General features: G+C 37.1%; 1 protein-coding gene across 7 annotated transcripts in view; it reads right to left on the reverse strand.

The window, feature by feature from the left end:
• The window catches only part of LOC136884883 (trithorax group protein osa), a 744,453-nt gene that overhangs the window by 73,103 nt on the left and 652,892 nt on the right, over positions 1–18,458 (reverse strand). For 5 of the 7 annotated variants that reach the window (XM_067157180.2, XM_067157186.2, XM_067157185.2 and 2 more), the window contains exons 12-13: positions 17,967–18,008; positions 3,107–3,304 (exon numbers count right to left, since the gene is read on the reverse strand). In XM_067157180.2, the coding sequence (XP_067013281.2) occupies positions 3,107–3,304; positions 17,967–18,008 (240 nt within the window). The remainder of the gene's footprint in view (positions 1–3,106; positions 3,305–17,966; positions 18,009–18,458) is intronic. The other 2 variants (XM_067157182.2, XM_067157183.2) reach the window with 2 other exon arrangements.

Genomic DNA, 18,458 nt, shown 5'->3' on the forward strand with positions numbered 1-18,458 from the left:
ACTAACACACAGACTACTCTAGCACACCCAACATTTCCACCATTGGCCGTTTCTTTATCATCACAATCACACCATAGAAGAAGCATACTTCTACATTTCAGCCAGTCATTTACAAAAGCATTTCTTGTGAGTGGTATTCTTTCATCACTCAATTATATACAGACTACTTGGTAAAGTATGGAGATGGTACAGTGAGGTTTGCTTATGCTACAAACTAATCCTAGTGTTAAGAAGCAGCCTCTACTGAAGTCTCAGTTGAGCCTGCCGCTTCAACTTTCTCAGCAAAGCGTGGCGGTAGCTCATGCCTCTCAATGTTAGCAATATCATGCCAAGCGGATGCACGTCCTAAGCACGCTACGAGAGTTTTTGTTCTTTCCTTCAGTAAGAGTTAGTTTTGTTATTTCCATGCACTATTCTATACAGGATGGCAAGCAAGGGATTAACAGTGAGAGCAAGGAAAAGTCCTGCATCATTTTTGCTATTAATACCTGGACTCAACGATATGATTGTCTATCTTTGACAAGGTTTTCAAAGGACTACACAAAGGAAGAAACTTGTTGAACCTTAGAGGCAATGGTCATTTAAAACTTGTCCAATGACATATAGTAAAAATGTATTTATGCAGCATTTTAAATTATGTGCTTCCTGTTCACAATATTTACAAGCAAACTAACATTGTGTTATCTGAAATCTGTAAAGAGTAGAAGCTCCAAGAATGCAGTTTTACAAGACTGTCAATATCACCCCAATAGCCACATGTGGAATATGAATCAAAGGGATGGGATTTTTTTATGTTTTTTAAATGCCACAAGCATTGGTCTGGATTTGTACATTGAAAACTACAAAATATATTCTGATTTATATGAATTCATGATGATACATACTCTTTGTGCAATCTCTTGACACTGCCTTGTCTCTGATAGTTTGCAATACTACTCATTAACATTTTTTCAGCATGAGAAAATGAATAAATCCTACATCAATTATGACATTTGTAAGGATGAATCAAAATTGAAGGACCTGATCACTGTACTGTAAACCACTGAATTCTGCAAGGCAAGTATATCAAGTATGTAGCTTGATATACTCTGCCAACGTGGAGGTCCTCATCATTTTTGTCTCCTGAACCTCCAAACAAACAGCAAATAAGAACTGGAGGATCTCTTCAAAACTCCTGAATCAGATGGCATTTATAAAATTGTTTTCCAGGTCTGAAGATGCCTTTTTGCCAGCTAACCAAGGTCTAACTTGAGTCACAATTTTGATGGAGTCCTTTGAAAAGCATTCATCAAGATTTTGACAGTAATTTATACATTCAGAAATTTAAATTGAAATTAATATTTTGGATTGAAAACGCCAATTTCTGCACTTGAGATCAAAATAAAAAAGGCCAACCTTGTGTTTAAAGTTAAAAACTTCATCACTGATCCGTATTGAACTAATAATTACAATTCTAAAAAGAGAAAGATGTTCCACCTATTCAACACAATAATAAATTGTTGCACTAATTAATATTGCAACATGTTTAATATGTTATGGGACCGGTTTCGACATATATCCATGTCATCATCAGCCGATACAAAAATGGCAAGAAGTCAACACACAAAAAACATTAAAGGGTAATTGTAACACTTATGACACTTTTGTTGAAGTTCATGTAGCTTTTTAGTGAAGATAAATTTTTGTGGATATCTTAGGTTCTTGAGCACTCTTGCTGTAGATCTTGAGGTTAAAAGGGATGCAGCATAATGCATCATAGCATCTTTCTCTTTTTAGCATTGCAACCTTATGTTATTTTAAAACAATCACCAAAGTGGAAAGTGTGAAGTATGCATGAATTTTCGAAGCAGAACTATAGCAATGGTCAGCCAATATCCGACCATGTCATATCATATCATGCACCGACCTGGCCGACCGCCACACTTGCTTTTGCCCAATCTCTATAGTAAGCGTACCACTTGCCACCCACGGTAAATAACATGCGTGTCTCCTTTACCTTGAATTAATTTAGTTTTTGAAACTCACGGGGGCCTTGATTAAACTTTCATAACAGGTGAAATGACACCACTATTTTGAAATTCTCAGTACCTCAATGTATATATTATTTAAAGTAATTATAATTTTTCACATTTCAGTGTTCAAGTTATGCTAATGTACTTTATACAGATTTTGAATCTCAGAATAAATTTCTTTAGAAAAACATTATTTTTTACATTCAGCAAATGCTGAATGGACTTCTTCCGCCCTTCAAAAATTCCACTAGTGTAATATTTCCTTCCTAGCGTTTTCCCACTGGATCAGGGTCCGGTGTCTTGATCATGGCACGCCAGTTTGCACAATCCTGGGCAACATTTGGTACTGACTTGGCAGTCTTAATGTTAGCATTTACTGCGTCATGCTAACGCTGTTTCGGATACCCACATAGTCAGTGTCCGTCAATTTTAATGTGGTGAAAAAGATTAGCAACTGTAATGTATGAAGGATCATGTCTCCTTTATACTCAGTCATTACAAATTATTCAATAAAATATTAAATAGCAGGAGCCAAGTTTGCTAGATAAAAAATAATCTTACAGCCTCAGCCTTTTGGTGTAATGTAATTTAGGCTGCCAGCAAGTCAATTTTGACATTTCATTTTACTCCACAAGACTACAGAGAAGTCAGAATTATGTTGGATGACTTTATCAGGTAAACATTCAATATGCTGCCAGACTTTTTTTACGTGCCAACATCATATGACATGGAGTGCCAAATGAACAGAACTCTTTAAAAAAATTCTGACTAGCTCTACTAGGTTTGAATAAACATTAGGATACCAAGGTTGACACACAACCGATTCTCAGATGAAGCAACATCCACAAGAATGAGGTATCACTGATGTACAAACTAAATATATATATACACAGAAAAACGTTTTTCCATTCCTTGACTTGGACTACACTGAAGTATCATACTGAGGTACCATTGTTGCCTTATCTATATATTTCTTTTTTTTTCCCCATCTTAAATGTTCAAAAAACAGTAAACCAGGTGGCAGAGAGGTAATTAAGCAAGAAGCTACAACGAAACTATGGCTAGGAAAGCTACCATGGAACTAAACACTGCACCTTGCATACCTCCATGAAGCCCCCCCTCTCCTTGACATAGAGGTACAGTCGAAAGAGATCGAGGGGGTTCTTGGAGATGGTTGGACATGCTGAGATGGGAGTTCCACGCTCGTCCATGAACTGCAACAGCTTGTCCAGCCACATGCGCCGTTCGTGACTCTCGTCCATCTCGTACAGCTTACACAAGCTGTCTGGTTTCTGATGGTAGGAAAATAAAACATTATCATCATTAATATAATATCTAAAAATACAAACTTACAAATCATTCAACACAATATTAAAGCAATACAACCACTTATACACATAATATCCTCCACCAGTGCGAAAATACAACAAATTCATTATTATGCACCTGAACCAAAGAATTCTATCATTAAATTATTAAACAACAGAACCAAGATATTTCAACTTGATGGACTGAAATGCAGAATGCCTGATTAAATGTATAAATGTTATTGTCAATGATGAAAGCAAATTCAATTTCCCTACAGCTTTAACTTGGCATATCTTTTGCCAGTACTCAAAATAATTTCTTAATAATGTCTCTCCTTAGCTAAATATTTAATATCTGGATGGAACTAATTACTCGCCAACATGCATTAATAATTTTATTCTAAAAATTGTAAACATTAAGTGTAAGAAATCTGACAAAGGCCACAAAAATTTTTTTTTAAACTTCCAACTGATTTACAACAAATAAACTCCATAGTTTTATAAGAAATCTTTCAGCATTATTAGAGAGATCATTTTTCTTTAATTCTTATTCACAATGGCAAAGAAAGTTCATACTGAAGAAATCTCTAGAATGGCTTCTCTATCAGAAATATAATGAATACTCAGAATAAAGATATAATCTCCAATTATCATGCTAAACAATGCATTACCCCATTGTCAAAATATTTATAAATTCCACACATTTCTTTAATTTTCCAATGAATTAATTAATTTAACTTGAGAGAGTAATGTGGAAATATGTAAATGGTTCAACATTAATGTGTTAGATAACCGTTCAAGTTCCTGGAATACTTGACAAACTAACTAGTATTTTTCCAGACAGATCAATAGGTGGTTTCTACTAAGGATTTCCTGAAATATCACGCCATGTAACTTTACAAGCCAATCAATGTTACACTCTTCTATGGAGAAGCCAATAATCACAATCTTAGGCCCCTTAAAATGACGACTTATCATTGTCACCCGTAAAAACATTACCTAAATCTACTTACCAACTAGTGCAAAGGAATTGCTGAAGTACCAGCCCAAAATTCCATCACATTGTGATGTGGGAAAAAAAGTTTGTTTTTTTCCCCCCCTGTCATGTATGAGAGAGAGAGAGAGAGAGAGAGAGAGAGAGAGAGAGAGAGAGTGCGCGTGAAACTACTTCCAAGCTAAATCTGTAATTCTGAATACTAGATACTATGTTCACCAACTACTTGAAGTACAGAACATAAGATAGTTTAGGAAATTACTACGACTATGTAAAATCGGCTAGTCCATCAATGTTTATGAATACATTGTGGCAAAAGTAGCTAAGAGATGGAAAAGGCAACAAATCACAGCACAAGAACATGGGCAATACCACCCTGAGAACCAAAAAGCAATATTACACAGATTTTGTCAGGAAAAAGCTCTCTCAGAGGAGAGCAACAGGAAGGCTGTTTGTCATAACGTTACATGGCGGATTATCCCAGAAAGTAAGAAATATACCTTTAACAGCTGTGATATTCTCAAAAATTCTGTGAGGATCAAAATGCCTTGTCATGCCTAAAACAATTATGAAAAATGTTACATTATTCTGGAAAAAAAAAAAAAGAAGTGGTACCAGTATATTGTAATGGAAGAGTGAAATCTCAGCTTTACAAAACCAGAAATCTAATAAAAAGGCTTAGTTACGACACAAATTAAGTACATAGGAATATTCACTGTTCCCTCCCCTGAAGGAACAGCGTAATAGCAAATTACGCTTCAAAAATACAAACAAACACCAAAGAGGATATAAGGAGAACTGTCAACAATTTGCACGCACTTGCGATCACTACAAAATAATACTACTACCTTTTTTTTTTTTACACAATTTAAGCAGATACCTATGTTAAAAGAATCTACAGTATATTTATTCTGAGTGTAATATATGCTGACTCACATTTTCACAATCAATCAAAGCTCCACTAAGCTATTAACTTGGGGGAAAAAAAAAAAATACTAATATGTTCCTGAAGTATGGCACATGCTTAACTCTTCCTCTGTTAAGTTACTGTTGTCATGCAGTCTAAGCACGCACCCTGCAGCCCACATGCACTCTCTGAGCTCTTCAGATCTATCATGCAAAACCTACTTCTTACCCTACCATGCAAATCCACTAATTGTCAATCAGATTTCGAGAGAATGGGCTAGGGTGGGATGAATCTGTTTGTGGAATTCAAGTCTTAATACACTGAATGCAGAACCTGGCGCTAGGCACACTCCATCAGGCCCGGTCTCTGCCTCCTGGTGGACAATGCCAGGCTGGACGTGGCATCTAGTGGTTGGCCAACAAGGTGGGGATCATATGGCCAAATTATACCACACCATCTGTTGAGTAGGGTTATATGAACGTGTCAAGACACGTGACAGCAGTGATGCAATACACTAAAGAGCAGCAGGTATTTCTCATTGAAACGTATTTTTCAAGACCACCAAGAATTCCAAAATTTGTTTATGTAAATTTCACCATCATTATCCGTAAGCTTCTTGGCCATCGAAAAGTACTACAGTTTAAGAAGTGGAGAGAAACAGGCCCTGTTTCCGAAAGGAAGAAGTGGTGCTCTAAACAAGCTCTCACAGAGGAATGGTTTCAAAATATCGGAGGGATGAATCAAATCCGAAAAAATTATCCAGTGGCTTTCCCAAGAACGTGGCATGTCTAAGTTCTGCCTGTAAAGGCCTAAAAACGATCAAGTTTCACCCTTTCAAAATACATGCGTTTCATAATAGTAAATCGCAATACCGACCCGGATTGTGCTCTTAAGTTTTAGGGTTTTACAATCCATACATCATGGCATTGTGGATGCCACACTTCTTTTTGAGAGTAATGAAGCTTGGTCTCCACTGAGTTGTTTTCACGAAGTTCTGTTGCACAATGAAAACATCTAAGTACGGTGCACGATTAGTGTAAAACAGATAATTGGTCATACACCAGCTGACAAATACATATTTATAATAAGCTCAAGCCAACTGAGATGTTTGCCCATAAGAAGTCCTAGGATGTTTAACTCTGTCTTTTTAAATTGCAATGAAATGAAGTTCCATTAAGCACTGCTGGCTGAAGAATGCTTTCCGATTCCAATGCATTCACTTTTTTTTAAGTGCATGGTCATCAGTCCATTTACAAATGCGTCTCCAAGGATGAGCATATGTGTAGCAACAGTTTGCCATAAAGAGAAATTGTCACGTACTGAAATACACTGCTGGTGATCTGAGATGTAGGAATACATTCAGGATAGCATACTATTTGAGATATTAAGGTTACGTAGTTTGGCTAGTAGAGTACCTCTGTCAACACAGTCGAAGACCTTACTGAGATCAAAGAGAATTAAGACAGTTATTTGCCCTTTATCTGCAGCTACACCAATGTCTGTAAGCAGTACCATTATAGTACTGTGATGCGTTTGAACCCTGATTGGTGCTTGTCAAGAAGGTTATTGTAGTTCAAGTATGCTGCTACTTGTCTGTACAGTTTTCTCCAACATTTTTGACAGGTATGACAGAATGATCACTGGTCAGAAGTCATGTGCTTCAGATGGGCTACTTATCTTTGGAATTGGGCAGACAGCAAAAGGAGGGGGAATATACCCATAATCAGTGAAGTATTAATTACATGTGTTAAGGTTGCTAGAAATATGTCAAGAATTTTGAATAATAATTCTGGGGTTAAGTCATCACATCCTGTCAATGTTGGCTTAATGGAACATACTGTTTGCTTTACCACTGCTGAAGTAACATGCAGAAAGGATATTTGTTCTTCCCCTTGTTTTTCTTCTCAGAGAATGGTCGCAATAGTTGTGTTGTTTCATTGTCTGGTCTATATTAAATGGTATACTCATGAAATGTTGATTTGAAATGGCCAGAGGTGTACGAATGTCATTGGTATCACACAGACAAGTCACCGTACAAGTAAGAACTATAGTTAGACCTGTGATGCATGAACAGAGTTTGCAGAAGTAGTAGAGTTCTCTAACAGGCTGAAATCAATTCCAGCATGGATACAAAAGCTGAATTCAAAACCTGGTACTGAAAATGAAGAGAAATATTCATGAGTAAACAGGGAATAGGAGAAGTAAACAATAACTGCCAGAGATTCATAGACCTGTGCAGTTATTTTGGTTTGGTTATAAGAAGATCACCGTTTCCACATAAGATATGCCACAAGATCTGATGGGTTTCACCTGATCTCCAGATGGAAAACCAAACTGATGGCAATAAGCAAAAGATACACACATTCACTCCTGGATGCAGGGAATAAACGGGGAGCAGATGTAGGAAGCGAACATCACCTTACGATCGTTGATATTCGATTGAAGGTTGCAACACCAATAAAACGAATTAAATGTTTCAATGCAGCAAAATTTGGGGAAACAGTAGTCCAAAATAAATTTAAGATACAACTGAAGAACAGGATTGGGGCCTTTACTGAACACCCAGATGAAGAGGTAAATAGTAAATGGAACACAATCAAAGAACTCTTTCTTGAAACACGTTAAGAGACAGTAAGCTACAGACAGCCATGGAGGAAAATAATGAATTTCGGATGACACTTGGGGAACAATACAAAAGCGAAGAGAGTGCAAAGCACTGGTCATCTCCATTATTTTCGATCATTAAAAGTGTATTGACAAGTGGACTCAACAAACTATTTTAAATAGTTTCTGTAACAGATTTAGACAAATCAATACAGGATCAAATAAAATACATATTATGGTTAAGTTTATCAACAGAGAAATTTTGTCAAGGCCCTATGTTCCATCTAGGAATTAAAGAAAATAAGTCGAGTAAGTCATACTTGTCTCCGTTCTTAAAGAGTTATGGGAATGTTTAATTTTAGCATTTCTAATAATCTGAGTAGTTCTATTGTGCAATACTTTGTATTCATTAAAACATCCTAGGTTCAGCTTTGTCAGCAGCCTAGTGAAGCATGAAATGCAGCACGCATTCGGAGACACACACCACCTCACCACACTCACCACCTCCTATAGTACCAAGTAGCAAAACCTGAGGTTGAACAACTGAAGGCCACTTTAAATGTAAAATGTAAAATACACCAATCAAAGAGGGCACTTGAATGTTAAGACAAAGCCATCGAACAGCTCAAACACCATTACCAACAGAGAAGAGGAGACTCAGTTTACAGAAATAAAATTTTGAAGGACAAATCTTCAGAGAATATGAAAGAATGCTGCATCTTGATATCCAAGTGAAACAGCCACAGACTGAAAGCCATGGTTAAAGAATGCTGATGAGGATAAAGATGCATCATTTGGTTTCATTTCAGAGTACTAATTTATTATTTTACAGACTACTAAATCTCATATTATTGATTTACTTGAATTCTGGATGTTACATTTTACTGGAACTTTAAAAGGTATAAGTCTGCTTAACATGCCACAATAAAATATCATGCCAGATTCCAAATGATACGCCTTGAAATTTAACCCATATGTAGGGGCACTGGATTGGGCAACATTCCAATAGATCATGTAAAACTTTATACTGTATTTTGAGACAGAAGTGATTGAAAATTAAAGGACTTAAGAAGCAGATGTGTCTTCATGTAAAGAAAGCAGTATTTTTCTTCTTGTCTTGAAAGAGAGTATTATTGTTGACACTTATCCAAATACATTGACAATTCACAGCTACAAGAACCTTTTGGCTTATTTGGCCATTAGTCCATGTGTACGAGCAGTGTGTCGCCCAACACATTGAGTCGTCAGATAGACTGGCATGCATTTCTAGACCAGGTGTGGCAGACTGTCTACACAGTTCTGCGTGGTTAGCAAATAAGGATAACTAACCTGCTAGAACAAAAATGATTCTGTATTATTTTTAAAAATGTACTCCTCATGGAGCTATACTGCTAATATTTCTATATGCTGCTGTGAAAGCCTTACACTGGTAATATTTTCGACTCTGCACTTGAGCAACATGCCAAAGTTTCTTTGGAGAATATTTAAATAGAAAATAGGCAATTCATATTAGCCACAATGCGTCCTAAATCTTTGAGAAGAGGAAGAGATTTGTTGCATTGCTAGTGAAAACTTTTTTTTTTTTTTTTTTTTTTGCTGAATGAGAATGAGGAAGTTAACAGCAACATAAAGAAGCTAACTTTAAATTAATAAAAAAAATATTTATTAATTCTAGATGTATCAAATTTGCAATGAAGCCTCACAGATCTCTTAACTTCCTATTCCTCATGTGCCAAGTTGTAGAATTTATCAGCAAAATGACAAACACTTTAATCATTTCACAATAAAATACTGATTCAAGCAGCTTCTAGCTGTACTAGGAGACACAGTGTTTGGTTCTTTAATCCTATGTAAAGTTGATTAAATTATTATCATCACTGTCAATATCAATTAGTCATACAGTGATAGACTGGCTGCCAAATACACACACCATATTGTCAGAGAATGTGAAACGCGGGCATACACAGGCAACAAAGTGGATTTTTTATCAACTCCACAAGCAATACAGTGGACCCTCCGATCAGGGTGGGCGGCATCTGCCATGAGTAGGTAACTGCATGTTACTGTGGTAGAGAATAGTGTTGTGTGGTGTGCAAGTTGCAGGGATGTTGGGGACAGCACGAACACCCAGTCCCCGGCCCAATGGAATTAACCAATGAAGGTTAAAATCCCCAACCCGGGACCCTCTGAACCGAAGGCCAGTACGCTGACCATTCAGCCAACGAGTCAGACAGTGGATCAATGATCTTGACATTCAGTTGTAAGGATTCTTTTCTTGTTCATTGTTTTTCTGTTATGTAAGTATGTCTATAATTTATTTCTCTATTCAACTTTATTCTATGGGCCATATGCTAAATGAAGTCATACAGTGTCTACAAAGCACGAACTTCATTTAAACTTAACATCTCAACATTCCCCCGGTCTAGGAAGCCAAGAATAATGGCCGAGAGGATTTGTTGTGCTGACCACACGACACCTCATAATCTGCAGGCCTTCGGGCTGAGCAGCGGACGCTTGGTAGGCCAAGGTCCTTCAAGGGCTGTAGTGCCATGGGGTTTGGTTTGGATCTCAACATTCCAACTTTAAATACCAAAAATCAGCAAAGCAATAACATTTAAGTTATGGGCATTTCAAAGTGACAAACAAAGAATATGATAGTGATCCTGACCGTATCCTTATCTGGAGATTTTGCTACTTTTATCCAGACTGGAGGAAGAGAGATGTGGACTAACACTGAACGAAGGACAAAAATCAGTTAAAACTAACTAATGAAGTTTGATGGTAAAACTGCTGCTTTTGTTTCATAAATTCTTCTTCTTTTTCTTGCATTTCATTAAAACAATAGGATATAAATCTGTGCAACATCAGAATAATATCATTTCAAGTTTAATTTCCATACTTCAACAACCCTTAGAAGAACTTCTATACTGAGACTCAACTCAAGACCTTAGCGGTCCCTTTGATGTTAGCCAGACTTCTGGTCGGTGAAAAGGCTTTCGCAGCGCCAAATAGTTCCCTAGGTTTGTTACTTGTTCCTGAAGTCAGGAACTTCCTTCAGTTTGGTTAGATATTCTGGTGAACTGACTTCACGAATTAAAATTTTTTGCCCTGTATAAATATGGAAAATATATTGCATGTTGTATGCTATTCGGGTTCGTTACCAACTCTTATATTTCATACGTAGATGGCTATGAATAGTTATTGTTCTGAGTGGTGTATGTAGCAAAATAATACTTATTTAATATGATATTGATATCTTATTGCACTATGTACTTAGTAAGCTTTGTTCGAGTTCATTCCATTGCTGATAAGTACACATAATATGTGCAACGTTGAAGATGGATCCAAGAAAACTGTTGGCAATACTGGCTACAACAGCATGTTAAGTTTCATAATGGCTGCCAGCTGTGAGCAACACGTGTGTGATGCTGTGGCGCTTGAGTCCCCTGTGAAATACTTTAAAGCTAACAAAAGTGGAGAAAAATTAAGTAGGAAATCTAAACCAAATTGTTTTAAACATTTACAGTAGCCTACGAGATGAGAATCCGCTGTGGGCTGTGGAAGACGTGGTGAAAAACACCGTGCAGCCGACTGGCGTTTCTCTGTACAGTGTTTACGCCGCTCGCGTGGAATTTAAACTCCACAAAAAACCCAAGTCTCCAAAGGTCGATGTGTTAGCTCAGCATTCGCCGAAAATAAAACAGGAAGGGCCTTACCACGGTATGGGAATAGGATCCTTGGCATATTCGATGATAATTATTATTATTATTATTATTATTATTATTATTATTATTATTTGTACTTTGCTTTATATTCGTAACCGCCCTCTACCTGCAGAAATGTTGTCAGGAGGGGATCATGAGTTCCTTTTTACCTTCCCAATGACGAGACTACAATATTTACAACATTCCTGGAAACATTGTATTTTGCAATCCCACTCACAGGTTTTTTTTTTTCAGCTTTTTGAAATGTGACAAACTGCCACTGATAGTTGTTGTACGAGAGCGGAATTGTATAATTATATTGTAAGTCCCCATGTGCCTCACACAAATTGCATTATGAAATAAAAATAAACCTTGCTTCTCTTGCCTCGGTATTCGTTAGTAATCTGTAGGTTTTACATGGTCAGTAAAGGAATAAATAGGTATGGTACATAATCAGAGTAGAGCTATTGTGAAAGGATGTGATTTCGTTTGATGCTTCACTATTTCAGAACGAAGTACTTGTCAGATAGACGCACGGCATTAATAATAAGCTGGTTGTGGCGGAGATGGAGAACGGAGACAGGAAGGGGGAACAGGGGACGTGCTCACGTGCGGAAGGATACTTTTCCTAAACTCTTGAGTTGAATTTCAGTATAGCACCTCCTTACTTTAAAAGGACAGCCCACACTTATTCTTTTATTGTTTCCAAAATTGGCCAACTGCATAGAACTACAGTATATAGACAGGATTTTTAAATTTATTTATTAGAAAACACAAAATATTGTAGGCCTACATGATTCTTCAAAACTAAGTGATTTGTGGCTAATTTTGTGTCAGTAAGTCTGTTAAAAATTACAGATGTTCTTAGTTACCACAATGAAACTGAAGGCACAAGGTCTGGAATGACTTGGTGAACTCCAAATATTAAAAGCAAGGCCTTGACAAAAGAATGGCAAGATTTTGTAAGAGAATAAAATACATGAATGCAACTTGCACCATTACGAAGAGCAGCTGTCCAAGTTCATTACAGTTTCCAAAATGGTGAGTCAGCAGAGGAAGGTATTTTGTGTGCTTTGATTTGGGGTGCCCAAATCCATTGTTGAAGTAGTTATTTCCCCAATTCAGCAGTGATTTTAACGACTACATTCTCCAGACAGACAGACAGACAGACAGACAGACAGACAGACAGACAGACAGACAGACAGACAGACAGACAGACAGACAGACAGACAGACAGACAGACAGACAGAGTTACTCCCTATTTTCACAAGAATGGATGTGTTCTTCCAGAGCACTAGATTGCCCCTGCTACAGAGTATGACAAAACCTTCACCCGTAGCCACCCTATTCTCTGGACCACACACATCGTGCAATACTCTCCATTAGGGATTCGCTAAAGATAATGTTAACATACCACCACCACCCTTCCTTCCAGATCATCATATCAGATAACATGTGGACTAAAGGCCAATGTGATTATCATGTAACCAAGTGAGCACATGATGAAGGACTATTGACAGCTGCTCCTCCTAATGGTGCATACTGCACCCAAATATAATAACTATTTCCTACACTTATGAAACCACAGCATTCTTTTGCTTTGTAAAGACCTTGTACTTCACCCTTCTAATAACAATGCTTAACCGAGACAGAAATCTGATCAGGATATGAAATTTCCAATTAAGAATGGTAGATTATAGATTTTCCAGAAAGTTAGGGGTGATATTTGATTTATGAGGATCTATTTTTTAAAGCTTTCTTCAAGACAAATGCCTGTACTTACAGTATTAAGAAAGCATTTATTTCCTGAAAAAGCTCACTTTCAGCACATCTACCTATTAAATTGGACTTCTAGGAATTATACATAGTTTAAAAACAATAAATACTGTCACGAACTACCTTTTTTAATACAGTAAAACTCTGTTAAGAAATAGCCCCATGAGAACTACTATTTTTTTTTTATCAACGATTTCAGGAGTCACTCAATTCGCAACCCAAGGTCTTTGCTAAAAATTATTATTATTATTATTATTATTATTATTATTATTATCATCATCGTCATTAATAAGCCTCTATGGCTCAGGTGGCAGCGCACCGGCCTCTCACCGCTGGATACCGTGGTTCAAATCCCGGTCACTTTGTGTGAGATTTGTGCTGGACGAAGCGGAGGCGGGACAGGTTTTTCTCCGGGTATTCCGGTTTTCCCAGCCATCTTTCATTCCAGCAACCCTATTCACTATCATTTCATTTGTCAGTCATTAATCATTGCCCCAGAGGAGTGTGACAGGCCTCGGCAGCCGGCACAATTCCTATCCTCGCCGCAAGTTGGGGGCTTCATTCATCCCGTCCCTGACCCAGTCATAAACTGGAAAACAGGTTGCAGGTTTTCATTATTATGGTTGCCTACGGGTGTCAAGTAGAAAGACCTGCACCTGGTGAGCCGAACCCGTCCTGGGATATCCCGGCACTAAAAGCCATACAACATTTCATTTTTTTACTTTTATGGAGGTGCTGGAACTTTGTTCCACAAGAGTTCTTTTATGTGCCAGTAAATCTACGGACAAGAGGATGACGTATTTACGTAACTTCAAATTCCACCACACTGAGCTAGGTTCAAACCTGCCAAGTTAGGGTCAGAAGGCCAGCTCCTCAACCGACTGAGCCACTCAACCCAGCAAATCATTATTATTTTTACATAACTGGAGTCAATATCGATACACCTGATTTTCTTCAAACAAGCACTTATCAATACCAAAACTGCAAATAACGAATAACAAATATGAAACTGATATAAGTAATATTGTGGCTTTCCTTTCAACTGCCTATTGCAGTGTTGTTTACAAACAAGGAAATCTGTCACTTTAACCACCAGAATGCAGCAAGTTCTGCTTGTAAGAGAGTTTCTAAGATCCAGAGGAGTCACCACCTCTACTCAGTCATGGGTTGGTAGGGGGTGAGTTATGAGCGCCCCACCAAGCTTCATTTTTGTGCCAGACTGTATCAGGAATCTGTTCTGGACCCTCTCGTAAAGGACTTGAAAGATATCATGTCAAAAAATGAGCCCCAGACCTTCCAGCAAGATCTTGTGCCAACACATGAGGCAACAATGACTCAACAGCCATTACAGGCAATGTACCACACTTCATCTCCACTGCCAAGTTGCCTTCTGGTAGCCCTGATCTTCAAACTGTGATCAGTGCTAGAGGGAATGGTCTGCAAGAAAAGACACCCTACACTTGGAAACTTGAAGCACTCCTTGGTGGCAGCAGCACAAGATTTCCGGATTAATACTGTCTAGCCTGCAATAGATCACCAGCTAAAGAGACTCCCAAGCCTGTGTGCAGGCTAACAATGAACATTTTAAAGGTTGACTGGTGCAAATAGTGTGTAATGAGTGGTTCTTTAACATATTACGACGACACTGAAAAATCTCAAACCATATTAGTTCAGTTATTAAAAAACTGGGCAAGCTGGCCATACGGTTAGGGAGGCGCAGCTGTGAGCTTGAATCCGGAAGATAGTGTGCTTGAACGCCACTGTCAGCACCCTTGAAGATTGTTTTCCGTGGTTTCCCGTTTTCACACCAGGGAAATGATGGAGCTGTACCTTAATTAAGGCCACGACCACTTCTTTTCCACTCTTGTCCCTTTCCAATCCCATCGGCGCCATAAGACCTACCTGTGTCAGTGCGACGTAAAACAAATTGTAACGACAAAAAGTTATTTAAAAAAAATAGTTTGTGACAGTATTTATGGTTAGAAATGCTATCTTATAAGCATATCACATCTCCACATACCATTCTTTAAATGATCTTCCAGCATATTCATTAGAACCAATTACTTGACTGTTGCAAAACCATATAGATTGATTTAACAACTCTGATCCGAGCCTTGTCATTCATCATCAATTTAGCATCTATTAAACCACTAATTTTAGAATGCTCAACTATAATACCATCTCCATTCTAAAGATGCGCAATTACCATGCAGTTTCATAAATATCATTGCAGATTTTCTGATCACATTCAGTCATAACATTCAACCATGCGAATACAAGCCGTTACAATCTTCCCTCTAGACCCTGCGTATCATATGAAGTCCTAAGTGAAGTACTCATACACTACAAGCAACAACATTACCATCCCAGTTATTCATTTTTCAGTTGAAATAGCTTGCTTCTCGTCAGTCCATGCGTTCATCAATTCATGCCACAAGACTTTTCCATTCCTCCCATTTTACACAGCCTCTGACACAACAAGTGTTAGATGTCACAAATGATTCTCACAATCTTTAAAGAATGTACATTTCTGGTGTTCACAGTATACTTTAATGGTTGTTCTGAACCTATCTACTTTCAGTCTGATGCAAGTTGTTCACATGCAACACTAATGTGAAATGAGCAGCATTTCATCTTACTTAACCCCATTTCTGTTAATACGGTCAAATTAAATAGATAAAAAGGTTTCAGTTCAGAATGTAAAAAGTTCCCTTCTCCAAAATCTGAAATGTAGTAAACAGCAATTAGAACAACGCTGGATTATTTATTTTCTTTGATAAGTCTCTGTAATCACAAAATCATTTGTGAACAATGAACAGTCTAATAAAGGTCCTAACAGTTGTTATGTGTATTTTGCCACAGCATTTGAGGCTCCTGAACGAGTGGTTAATAGAGGAAAATCTCCTAGACAGGCAAGTTTTTGGATGTGCTCCATGGTATTACTTTGAAAAGTTTATAACATGCCCAACTGAGATTTTTTTTTTTTAAGAACCTCCATATAATAAAGAACAATACAATGATTATCACATGAAATGATTAAAAGACTCTTCCATATGGTTCCAGTAACTTGTGTATCTTAATAATGTAAATTGTTATCCTTACAGAAATGAAGCAATTTCAGAAAAACCCTGTTTTAATGATTTGTATCGTTGATCCCGAATGGTTCTCGGAAAGCAATAAGCTGGCCGCTACAGACAGTAACAAATTTGGCTAAGAATCTGAGGATGGGAATTTCTATTACCTGATGACAGCATGAAGTATATGACCATTAAAAATTGCAATTCTTCCAAGTTATTTTTAAGTGTGTGGATGTAACGAAAGTATGGTCTCTGTTCAACATTAAGTTGGCAAGTTCAAAACCAAAATTAGTTGCATGTTTAAAGATGATTGAATGAAACAGACAACAGTTTGGGGGGAGGAAGCAACAGATATTTGCAATTTACACTTGCAAAATTTAGAATTATTGGAATAAATAGAACAAATTCAGTGAGCTTAGTTCCCTTCAATGTGTTAACATTGCAGTAACTGCTTTGAAATCTTAGGCCAGTATCGAGAGCAAAAAACAAAAGCGGTACATCCGTAGCAACAATTATTTTGGAGCTATTGTGTAATGCATTACAATTTTTTATTATGTAGTTAAATTAGATAAACATTACTGTATGTAAGTTTATATTTGTGGTTCTTTTAATATTTAGCCACTTCACATCTCATTCTGAATTAACTGTAGGCCAAACAGTGTTCTGCATGAAATTTCTCATTCCCTTATCAATAACACTTATATAGTAATATAATCTGCTTGGGCCCAAACTTACTGTTATATGGAGGTTCAACTGTAAATGGATTAAGGAACTTTATTCTAAATAAAATGTTAACAATACAAATGCACTTCAGTACAAATTGAGTCTATTTACTTGAGCTAGGAATGGGTTAAGAAAGAAATACATAGTACATTCCAATTTCTAAATTCTGTGTACATGTATATCTCCCCCCTTAGACCTGTTTCCTGATACAGGGTCGGCAATGAGCCGAGATTAAATTATATGGGATGATTTTATAGAAGGAAGCCCTTGATGATGCCAACCTCAGTTCAGGAGCTAAAACTTCTAAATATGAAAGATATAAAATGGACCCTGTACAAACATAAGGTACTTTATCTTTAGAAACGTAGGAGCCATTACCACGGAAGTTATTAACATTTCCCCCTTTAGATGAACGTCACTTTTTGAATTCAGTTTTGAACCAATATTCACGTGTTATTTATTAGCATAAGTCTTACCAATGCATATTTATTTAGAACTGTCCCTTAATCCTTTATACTAGACATACAAATACAAATTTGTGTACTTTGTCATTAAAGACAACCTACGACTATGGAAAGTATAAATAAATAATATTTCCATAACTGTCACCTCATATTCCCACTGTGTATCAGCAGGGCCTGGTGTTAAAATGTCACCTAACTTGTAACAGGTACGAAACATGCAGTTTACTGTCCTACACATACAAACATACATTTTTTAAAGACATGTCTGGGATATGTGTCTAAACTACCAGAGCACTGTGAAACTGAGAAGAATAACATTGTGCAGGCATCCATCCGTACATTCTAAAGCACAACGACCAAGAAACTTATTAGAAATATATGTATAAAACTATAAAAACCTTAGCTCTGTACGGGTCTTGGTGCACATGACTATTAAATACCTGCAAAACAGAAAGGGAACAGTCTTGGTGTTCTAACCTCTGGCATTAAGAAAGTCCTTAAGATTAGTGAATATTTTGTAAGAGCATACCAGGTAAGATGCAACTTAGAGACAAATTTGAGGTGTGGTATGTTATAAAAGGCTATTACTATTACAGTGGAAACACATCAAGAAAAGCAATAAGCATTGAATGTCAATATACTCAGCATGAAAGTCAGCTCTCATTTCAAACAGAAAGATAAGAAAGTTCTACTAAAAAATTCTCTCTTTCTTTTCCTGAGAGCCAATCTTACATATATCACACCAAATAACAATATGGTGCTATAAATATATTTCAGTCAGAAAGGGCTCCCTAATCTAAATACAGGTATGTGACTTTAAAGGTGTTAAGGAATTGTAAGGACCCATTATAATATAACAGCAAAACACAAAGAAGGTGGACGTTAGAAAG

The sequence above is a fragment of the Anabrus simplex genome, chromosome 13, assembly GCF_040414725.1.
Source record: "Anabrus simplex isolate iqAnaSimp1 chromosome 13, ASM4041472v1, whole genome shotgun sequence".
In the NCBI taxonomy this organism is placed as follows: domain Eukaryota; kingdom Metazoa; phylum Arthropoda; class Insecta; order Orthoptera; family Tettigoniidae; genus Anabrus; species Anabrus simplex.